We start from the raw sequence: 11,821 nt of genomic DNA on the forward strand, positions 1-11,821 counted from the left end.
ACTGGTTTTCAAGCGGTTGTGTGTGTGTGTGTGTGTGTGTAGGTGGGGGCAAACACACACACACACACACACACACACACACACACACACACATACAGGGTGATTCAAATGTCACCATACATAGGAAAAATTTATTTTTTTATAAAAAGCAGTTAATTAAAAAAAATTGTTTCTTATAAAAAAATAAATTGTTCTTATGTATGGCGACTTTTGAATCAGCCCGTATATATATATATATATATATATATACATACATATAACGGGTTTCATTCAGTTTCTGTCCACCAAATTTAATCACAAACCTTTCGTCAACCTGAGGCTATAGTAGAAGACACTCAAGGTACTATGGAGTTGGATTGAACCCGGAACCGTGTGGTTGGGAAGAAAAATTCTTACCACGCAGCCACGCCTGCGCAAGTATTCTTCAACTGTGAAATCTGTCTATACACCACCAACAAAACAAAGAAAAATCATATTCAACCCTTCGTGGGCCAGCGGGGTTGGTATTACACAAAAGGCCATTGGGGTCTCCTTTTATTTTTGCGCATTTCCGTACTATCCATAAAGTAATATTTGTTTAATCTTGTATATATATGTGAGTGCACGATACAGAACAAGAAATTTAGCACTTTTTAAAAATAGTTTTATAAACTATACATATAGTACTAAATAGAAAATAAGACAAAAAGAATAAAAGAAAAATGTATATAAATTTATACCAGTACAAATACGAAGAAAATTGACTTGTTGTTCATCAGAATATCTGAAAAAAGAACAGAAAACAATAATTTCACAGAAGGCCAATGGGGTCCAGTTGGACCCAAATGACCATATTTTATGTTATAACATCCTTATGACTGGAAATGTTTAACTCAAAATTTGTATGTGCATACATAAACTATTGACAATAAAAGTCATGAGATATAAAATCATTTAAATAAATAATGTAAAAGTTGCATAACCTTTAAAATTTGCTGGGGCCCCAAGGAACCCTGCCGGCCCACAAAGGGTTAAGCATTGATTTGAAGAGAGAGAGAGAGAGAGAGAGAGAGAGAGAGATAGAGAGAGAGAGAGAGAGAGAGAGAGAGGGAGGGAGGCTCCCAGTCAGTTATGAATGATGAATCACATTTGACATGTTTTATCAACAGAACTTCATTAAGCATACTACTAAGCATTAGAAATAGATATAGTGTCAGTTTTAAATCCATGTAAACTTGATTCTTTTTGTTGCTTGCTAATCCTGCTGTGGAACATTATTGCAAGCAATAGGATGGTCTATTCACGTATAATGAAAGAATTTCAGATAAATGACACGGATATTCGTGACGGGGTTTTGAAAAGGATTTTCATGATTGAAACAAGAACTCGGTGACATGTGTAAAGATAAGTTATTAATTCATCGCACTATTTGTAAATATTTCCTGAGACAAGGTACGATATTTCTGCCCTACCTCCCTCTCTCTCCTTTATTTTCTTTGTCACGCAAACACTCATGTGTAGTGATGGTGGTGGTGGTGGTGGTGGTGGTGGAGTATATGTGTACATACACGTGTGTCTGATGAGTGTGTGTGTATGTGTGTGTATCTTATTTTTTACTGGTTTCAGTCATTAGACTGTGGCCATGCTGGGGCGACGCCTTGAAGAATTTTAGTCGAATGAATCGACCCCAGTACTTATTTCATAGGTATATGTAGTTATTCTATCGGTCTAATTAGTTGAACCGCTAAGTTACGGAAACATAAACAGACCAACACCGGTTGTGAAGTGGTTGTGGGACAAAAGACACAAAGACACATACACGTACGCGCGCGCGCTCACACACACACACACACACACACACACACACACACACACACACACAACTTTGGAAGCACCGAATGTGTTGGTGTTTTACAGACATGAATGTAAATCTCGAACGCCGTACACTTGTGAAAACAACAGAGAAACATTGGGTATTTACCCCTAGAAGCCGGAAAAAAGTTGCCAGCAAGTGGCTACAGGGATTCGAACCCCGTACCTCGAAGTGTACAACATTATATATCCATTACGGCCGATCTTACCGATCAGTTTCTCACTGGGAGTGTTACATATATATTAGGTTGTCAAGAAAGTTTTTGCGGTTTTTAACCTTTAAATTCAGATGCACATATCTCGGCTCAAACAAAACTTAATAATCGAAATAAACACCATCAGAATCAACACACTATTGTCAACGCGAAACAAGTTTATTTATGGCAGTAGCGTAAAAAACCTTCGTTCTGGTGGCGATGAAGTCGTTGAAAGCATGTTTGGCATCGTTTTGGTTTTTGAAGCATTTCTCACGCAGGAAGTCGAGATGCTTGAAAAAGTGGTAATCGGTAGGCGAGAGGTCTGGAGAGTATGGCGGATGAAGCAGAGTTTCGTAGCCAATTTGTTCAACTTCTGCAGGGTCAGTTGTGCGACGTGCGGCCGAGCGTTTTCGTGGAGAAGAATTGGTTCTTTTCTATTGACAAATGCTGGCTGTTGTTGTCAGAGTTTCTTATGCATTTCATCCATTTGCTGACAGTACTTCTCCGCCGTAATGGTTTCGCCTGGATCCAAAAAGCTGTGATGGATGAGACCGGCCGCGGACCATCAAACAGTCACCATGACCTTCTTTTGGTGCAACTTTGGCTTCGGGAAATGCCGCGGAGCTTCGTCGGCGTCCAACCACTGAGCTGAGTGTCACCAGTTGTCGCAAAGAATCCATTTTTCATCGCAAATTACAATCCGGTCGAGAAACGGGTCGTTCTTGTTGCGTAAAAGAAGGGAAGACGACACTTCAAAACGGTGTTTTCCTTTTGTTGTTCAATTAGTGCGGCACCCATTTATCAAGTACTTTTATTTTTCCACTCTTTCAAGTGGTTGGAAATTGTCGTATACGTTACGTCTAATTCAGAAGCAAGCTCTCGAACAGTTGTGCGTGGTTTGGCTTCGACTTAGGCTCTTAGTGGATCGTTGTCAACATCCGATGGCCGACCACTAAGCTTACCATCTTCCAGATTCTCGACACCGCTACGAAATTTCTTGAACCACCATTGTGTTGTACGTTCATTAGTGGTTCCTGGACCAAACTCATTGTTGATATCGCGAGCTGTTTCAGCAGCTTTTCGGCCTAGTTTGAACTGGAATAAGAAAATTGTCTGAATTTCCTTTTTGTTCATGTTGTATTCAACGTTCCGGAAAAAATGGCTTAATTATTCAAAAAGAAAAAAAAGCAGACTATGCTAAGAAACTATACCAAGGGCATTCAGCCAAAAACGGACTATGCCAGAAACCAAGCCAAAACAGACTGGAACCTGGTGCGGCCCTTGGCCTTACCGGTTCCTGTCAAGACGTCCGACCCATGCCAACATGGAAAACGGACGTTAAATGATTATGATGATGATGTAGTCTAATAAACCATAAGTCAGAAAAAAAAACAGACACTTATATATTGGTCAATAGTCATCAGAAAAGACTTAAAGGAACAGTACGGTATGGGTTCGATGTCACTAGGGACCTGAAAGTGTCGCCTCCGGTCGGCAGGTCTAACAACTATAAAAAAAAGAAAAAGAAAACAACAAAAAAACCGGATCTTGTTCAAAACGGGGGCACCAGTTTTCATTTATGTTTTATGTAGTGTTTTTGGTACCGAAAGACTTTCAAACTTCGTATACTTATCTATTTTGTGTTATAGAACAGAAAAAAATTTTGTATTCGGATTTATTTCATGTAAAAAAATTGTCTTATTTCGATAATTTCAACCAATCACTGACAAGTATTCAGCTGTTTACACTTACTCCTTTGGCACTTTAAGCGGTGTAAAGCGTATTTAATCTCCATTACTTCTGACATTTTGCAGAGGCAACACACGTGTGTTCGTTTTCCCTAACCCTAACCCTAACCCTAATTGACTTGCTCCTTCCCTCAAAAACCATGCCTTGTGCCTATAATAGAAAGGTTTATTAGCTACTGCCAATATGCTTCAGTCATTTTTTGACAAGGAAATAATAATTTTATCACCGCCGCGAATCGTTTGTTTACGTAGTCAGCACTTAATGTATACGGTTGAATGGACGTCAGTCATTGGTTGAAATTACAGAAATACGACAACTTTAACATGAAATAACTTGCGATGTACGTTTTTTTGTTAAGAAGACTAAGAGAAAAAGATGTTTTATATGACACATTCTACCAGTGTCCTAAGTTTCAAAGTGTTTCGTTAAGAAAATACTGGTGCCCTCGTTTTGAACAAGATCCAAAAACCTAAAAAAACTAAAGGAAATTTGGGGGAAATAGTTTCGTTCAAATCACAGAGATAAAAACTATTTAGTTCCTTGGAGTTATGTCCCTTAGACTCGGACGAGGAGGGCCGCTGGAGTATAAAAGATATTTGCCTGTAGGGTAGAATTGGGGCTGGAGTGAAAGTAGAAGTTGTAGTAGTGCAGATGGGCCACGAGTGGCGATGGAAGATGATTGGGAAGGATTACAAATCATTGGCTGTTATTATTATTTATTCTTTTACTTGTTTCAGTCTTTTGACTGCGGCCATGCAGGAGCACCGCCTTGAAGGGTTTAAGTCGAACAAATCGACCCAGGACTTATTTTCAGTCTAGTACTCATTCTATTAGTTTCTTTCGTTACGGGGGACATAAATACACTAACACTGGTTGTCAAGCGGTGAAGGGGGGACAAAGGCACACACACACAGATACATACATATATACATATATATGCTTTTATGGCATTATGGTTAATTCACTTTAAACAACACATTACTTTAATATCATCACGTATTCATAATTATATTAAGGTTAAAAGCTACAAAAAAATTGTACTTGTCTAACATGAAAATGTTACCCAATTCTTGAATCCTACATCGAAGTTCATGCATTAAATAACCGTTTTTTTTGAAATGATGAATTGTATATAATTTACTTTCTGTGTTAAATAATTAGTATGTGTAGTTTAGTCTGTGGACTTTCTTGCTTGCCCAGAGGCTACAGCCCTGATGTGTGTGTCCGTACATGTGTAATGTGTATGTAAGATTTATGCACACACACACACACACACACACACACACACACACACACACGCACACACACACACACACACGCGTTGGCGTATAGGACTCTTCATGATTGGGTCTGTGACCGAAATTTGTCATCTAGAAGGCAGAGTTATAAGCGCGAACTTTCTGTATAAATTGCTGCGAATGAGGGCGTTGACCAAGGAATAAGGAGAAAAAAGGCTAAGGAATGTTTTGCAGGTCATTCAAGTGAACCTTTCCGTTTGAGCAGCATAGGCCACTGGTTTCTCCAACCCACTTGAGGGCCTTGCAAAATGGACATATTACAGACATGTCCCCCGTAACAGTCTCCCAATGAGTGGCGTAATCCTCGGCAAGATCATAGTCGATCGCCGTTGATGCCCATCGATTACTCTTCGAAACGCTTAGTTTAGTATGGTGGCAGCTGATGAAGGAAATGTTCTCTATGTGACCTGTGTGTTTTCTGTGCTCTGTTTATGTTCTGTTTTTCATTTTGTCCACGTTTTTTTGTGACGTCCTGTACCCAGATATGCATCTGTATATACAATGTAGATGTAGGTATGTACATACATGTACGTATATATGCATATACTCATATAATATTTGTATTATATATATATATATATATAAATATATATATATATATATATATATATATATATATATATATATATATATATATATATATAAACTAGTTTTCTCTAAAATGTTTCGATTTTTAATAATTCAAAGCATTTTAGTTTTCTCATGCAGTGCCCTACATTTGAACTCGCAAACGTCTTCTATGATTTATCTTTGAAATCTAAACTGCTAATGTATAAATCATGATGATGATGACGATGATATATATATATATATATATATATATATATATATATATATATATATATATATATATATATATATATATATATATATCATGTTGATCCAAGGCGGAACTTCACAGATTTATGACAGGCAATAGATTTTGAAAGAAATATGCTTTTTATTACTCGGGAGCTGTTCCATTTGAGAAGAAACTGCGTGATTTGAATGGTTTTAAGAGGTTTCGGCTGTAAAGTTGTTATGATATAGGGTGTGAAAGTAGATATGTGGCCGGGTGACAGAGAAGGGAGGAAGAGAGTGGATTAGAGGAGTGGTGGTAACAAAGGAGAAAGATAGGCATAAAGAATAGAACTAAGAGACTTGTTTTGTTGTGTATTTATTTTACAGGTCTTTATGCTATAGGTAGTAGGTGTTTTACAGTTTCTGATGTAAGGGAGGTTACTCTAAGGGTTTAATAATTTTGGCTCACACCCAACTATTCTGATGGGCAGGGGCAAGTCTATTACATCGACCTCTGTATTCAACTTGTACTTATTTTATTCGACTCTGAAAGAATACATGGCAAAGAAAATAAAGAGCTGTAAGAATAGCCGCTAAGCATTTTGACCAGCGTGGCAAGATTCTACCTTTACAGGTATTCAATGTGGTTTCAAATTTTGGCACAAAACCAACAAGTTTGGGGAAGGGTGTGAGTCGATTACATTGATCCCAATGCTCAACTGGTACTTATATCACCCCAAAAGGATCAAAGGCAAAGTCGACCTCGGAGAAATTTGAATTTAGAACGTAAAGACGGACGAAATGCTTCTAAGCATTTTATCCGGCGTGCAAACGATTCTATCAGTACGCCGCCTTATAAGCGTTTAATATTAAGATAAAACAAAATAAAACAAAACAAAGCAATCGATTGTGATGTAAATGAATTATACAAACAGACAGTTAACGAAGTGAATATGACTTCATATTTCTACAAGAAATATGAAGCCATGTTTGAAAACCAAAACAAAATAAAATTACTTTGAATTATGGTCCAAGATACCTATTGGAGATGGAACAAAATTTCTAGTTTTTCCATACTGCTTTACCCCTTTGTGCATAATTCGCAGAATATCGAGCGATTTTTGCCGGGTGTTTCAAAATTTTGTTATTGATGTCGAAGTTGTTTCTTCTTCAAAACCTATTTCTATCTTAACGAAGTGGTGTCTCATGTGTAACTTGATTCTGGAGATTATGTAATATGTTGGTTATATCGAGTTTTCAACAAAGTACAATAAGTAAACTACTTTATTGTAAACTACTTCGTTAAGGCTTTGTTGAATATTACTCTAAAAAAGCTGAATCTTCTGAGTATCTTGCATACTAAGTTACATATTGTATAAACCCTGTCTCATGTAACGTAGAAGGTAAATATCTAACAACTGCCATTGTCTATGATGCTGATATGAGACTAGAAAATGTGTCAATAACGAAACATTATATTGGTTTAACGACGCCCTGGCTTAAACTGCATTATAATGAACACACACACACATCTTCCAGCACACAAACAAACATACTGCTACCACTTTGTCATGGTACATTTGGGATTCGAAGGCCATGCATAAATATTGAAATTTGAGATATGCAACACAATACGACCAAGTTTTGAGATTCTGAGATTTATGAACAAGTGAATAAGTAGAAATGTTGTTCTATCCCGCGAACATCTTGAGCTGCAATTCAGATTTAATATATTATTGCAGACACAGACTTCATATTTATTGCAGATCTATTTGTGTGAAACTGTTATTTACACTATACACTATTTATTTAAATCACACTCAATTAAAAACATGTTAACTTTTAGGGAATTCTCCCTTGCACTATAAACTGTAAAACCTGCGACATATACATTTCTATAAAGTTAAAGCCCTGCTTCACTCCTATCTTACACCTTTTTCTACTCTTCACTCCTACCTTCCTCTTTTCAAGCACTATTTTTCTTTATCCTCTCCCTCCACCACTCACAGCCTCATATCATAGCGTATTTTCTATTCGAAATCACTCGTACTCTATCACATTATACGATTGTTCTCAAATATGACACCTCACAACCAATCAAAACACGTGTTTTTTTTCAAATAGTTTATGACTTTGTGAAAGTTTTCCGTCTAATTACTTCTGATAGGTGTGCTAACAGGTCAAAAACAGAGTTGTGCTAATAAAATCTCCGCTTCCCTTACATTTTATACGACTTTACACTCGTTTTTGTGAAATGTTTCGCGTGTTTGTACTTGGTCATTCATCAAATATGATCCAAAATAAATAAATTTCCTTTCTCCTTTGTAAGATTAAAGCTTCTTATCTGAGAGATGAATGTCGGCAAGTCTCTCAAGTGAAATAGTATCGCAGCTGTCCAGTCTACGGCCGACGTATAGTTAGATTCCGTGGATGACTTTGTGGACTTTTTTTCTGTCTGTTTAACCTGATATTTTATGAGTCATTATTCATAACTACATTTAAGGTGGCGAGCAGGCAGAATCTTTAGCCTGCCGACCCAAATGCTTAGCGGCATTTCATATATCTTTACGTTCCAAGTTCAAATTCCACCGAGTTCATCTTTGTCTTTCATCCTTTTCGGGATTGATAAAACAAGGTCCAGTTGAATAAATACTGAGGTCAATATGAAATTGCTGGCCTTGTGCCAAAATTTGAAAGTATTATTTATAACTACATTTACATTTGAACAACTACATGAAGAAAAAAAGACTTCATTTCAAATTTCCCAATGCTTCAAATCACGACCCCAAAACATATTCGCCCCCCCCAAAAAAACAAACATATATTCATGTATGTATACATGTATATGTACGTGTGTGTATATATATATATATATGTGTGTGTGTGTGTGTGTGTGTGTTCATGCGTACGTATGTGTATATGCTTGAGTTTGTGTGAAGACAGTGTATTCATGCTACGACATGCATTCCATTAAGTGTTCCACATTTCTTTCCCAGGATGGTTCTACTGTCCAGATTCCGATGAAGACTGTCCTCCACCCTACTACGAAGACGCTCAAGCAGTGTCCGATGCGAGAGCCAAAGCTGTGATCACCATGAAGGAAACATTGGCCATACACCAGCCAGAGAGTTCAATACAGAGTGGAAAAGATTTTTATGAAGAACGACCTGTTGAACCCGGTCGAGTGTTGCGAGTGTTGAACTCCGATGTGGTGAAAGGGAAACACTTGAAACAGTTGAAACAATATCAGAATAAAACAAGGTAAAGATAATATATCACTTTAAATTATGGTATCAGTTATGAGAACAACACCTTAATCATTAGGCCCTGGGGGTCAATTCCTGGACGGGGCGGCACGTTGTGTCCTTGAGCAAAGCATATCACTTCACTTTGCTCCAGTTTACTCAGATGAAAATAAATAACAGCCGAGTACAGGCACGGCTCTCTCTCTCTCCCCTCCTCAATCTCACTCTCTTTCTCTCCCCTTCATTCCTCTCTCTCCCTCCAGCCTTCATGTTCCCGATGTTTCGCTGGTTCACGAGACTCTGTCTATATCTGCTCGCAATTACACAGGCACCAAAAAAAATCAATTAGCGAAAGCATGATGCATGCTGCCAGGTCATACTCGCTTGTATTGATAGTCAGATGTAATAGTGAATCAGTTGAGTTGGTGGTGGTGATGGCGGTGGTGGTGGTGGTGGTGGTGGTGTGTTAATGATGATGTTGCTGTTGCTGGTAGTGATGGTAGTGGTGGTAGTGGTAATGGTAGTGGTGGTGATGGTGGTGGTGGGGATGATGGTGATGGTGGTGGGGATGTCGTTTAGCTCTCGGTCAGTTCTGGTCATCTTGCCTCTCCATTTACATTATTCAATGTAGACGCCTTTTTTTTAAGAGACGGATGATAAGGTGTGATTTGAGGGAGATTTGGTTGCTATTTTGTAACAGTGCTGGTGTTGTTGTTAGTGTTTTTAGCCCCAGGTTAACACTGAACCTTTAAACCTATTCTGATGTAAATATGGTTGAGTGAGATTTAGCTGTTACTTTTTGCACGTAAAATAACCACGTTGAGAGTTCCTCGTTATCAATTTGATAAAAAAAAAATGAAAGTGGGTATTGTAGTAGTAGTAGTAGTAGTAATGGTAGTAGTAGTAGTAGTAGTAGTAGTAGTAGTAGTAGTAGTAGTAGTAGTAGTTGGTAGTGGTAGTGGCGGTAGCGGTGGCACTTAATCTCAGGTTAATCTTAGTCTTACAAACATTTTGCTAGGTGAATGTGAGTGAGGGAGATTTAGCTGCTATTTTCTGTATGCTGAACAACCACGTAGTCAAAATCTTCCTTTTCGGTTAGTAGTAGTAGTAGTAGTAGTAGTAGTAGGAGGAGGAGGAGGAGGTGGAGGAAGAAGAAGAGGAAGAGGGGGAAAAGCGGCAGTAGTGGCGGCAGCAAGAGCAATTTGACCTTGGTCAGTAAGTCTTGAGCTTTAACGACTCGAACAGCCGGTTACTTTTATGTCGAAATGGACCGATACTGAGATGATTGATGTGGTTAAAAATGATTGTAAACCATATTTCAATACATTTAACGTTTGAATTTTTTTTTTCCAGAAAATAATTCCTGTTCTTTTGCTTTTATTACTTTCAGATTTTTGAAATGCTTCAGTGAAAGTAAAGATATCCTCCTGATTCCGTTTTCATCCAACACTGGCTTTTGTGAACTTCCTCTTGATGGCCCAGACAGTAAAAAATATTTGACGATGAAGAATATAATTGAACGTGAAGACTTTCCATTCCGATTAAATTTAGTATGTGGTAATCTACCGCCAATTCTTGATACTTTTATCGGAGTAGTTATGGCAAAAAAGGTAATCAAAGAATGCACAGTATTAGCTTCTACCCTGAGTAGTAGCGATCCTTTAATGTTAGAATTAAAGCTTGATTCCCCTGTACGTTTTTTTATAGCTTTGAATAATCTAGACCTTCAACAACGTGACGACTACTTAGAAGCCCTTCACGTTTGCAATAGCGAAGGAGAAAGCTATCTGCAGAATATGAAAGTTGCATTTCAAGTTTACCCAGATGTTTCAAATTTAAGCGAAGACAACAAAGATTGTGAAGAGAACTCCAGCATCACCAGAACTGATTCTATTGGGTTCTATTCTGAAATATCTGACGAGTTCTTAGTTGAAGACTGGGAACAGGACAAAAAAGACAGTTCCCTACCGAGCAATTTAGCTACAGAAACAGAATTACAACCTGTACCGCACAGTGAAACATTCGTTTGACTTAGCAAATTGTCTAATTGGTATTTAATTCACTATCAGTATTATCAATCTATTTGATTAGTTGGTTAATTAATTTATACATGTAATTGATATTGATCAGGTCATCAAATATCTAAATAACTAACTTCTTATTCACCAACTGGTTACATAGCACACACACACACACACACATTGCTCATATAATACTGTGAACATTTATTTTCTAACACTAATAAAAATTTATTATGGTTTAATGAAAACTAATGAACTACATCTTCATCTATTCAAAAAAAGATTCGTATTAATACATATTAAAAAAATTCTCTTGTATCTTACACAAACCTTAAAGTTTCATTTTTGTTATGGTCCTAGGTTATGCTTCACTGAACAAACCAATGACCAAAAGGTATTCCATCCCTGACCGTTCCAATTTTTGAATACATTATTCAATGTGTGTTTTAAAAAAAAAATTTTTTTAAGGATGAGAAGATGTGATTTGAAAGGAATTTGGCGGCAATTTTTAGCCAGTTCTACATGATTTTTTACGATTTTTTTTCCTTCGTTGCTACTGTAATTAGGTCAGCTCTGATTGAGCAAAACAAAGACGTTCCAGATGTGACCACCCTAACTTTTATTAACACATGTTGTATTTAGTATTACATTACCTAAATGTGTCCTTTTTCGCTAGAATA

At 37.4% G+C, this 11,821-nt stretch overlaps 1 protein-coding gene across 3 annotated transcripts in view; it reads left to right on the forward strand.

Moving 5' to 3' along the window:
- The window catches only part of LOC106868356 (uncharacterized), a 31,345-nt gene extending 19,881 nt beyond the window's left edge, over nucleotides 1–11,464 (forward strand). For all 3 annotated transcript variants that reach the window (XM_089355493.1, XM_089355492.1, XM_089355494.1), the window contains exons 3-4: nucleotides 8,872–9,136; nucleotides 10,511–11,464. In XM_089355493.1, coding sequence (XP_089211619.1) covers nucleotides 8,872–9,136; nucleotides 10,511–11,150 — 905 coding nt within the window. In that variant the 3' untranslated portion in view covers nucleotides 11,151–11,464. The remainder of the gene's footprint in view (nucleotides 1–8,871; nucleotides 9,137–10,510) is intronic.
- Nucleotides 11,465–11,821: the final 357 nt, after the last annotated feature.

The sequence above is a fragment of the Octopus bimaculoides genome, chromosome 7 (genome assembly GCF_046866305.1).
Source record: "Octopus bimaculoides isolate indiv1 chromosome 7, ASM4686630v1, whole genome shotgun sequence".
NCBI classification, from domain to species: domain Eukaryota; kingdom Metazoa; phylum Mollusca; class Cephalopoda; order Octopoda; family Octopodidae; genus Octopus; species Octopus bimaculoides.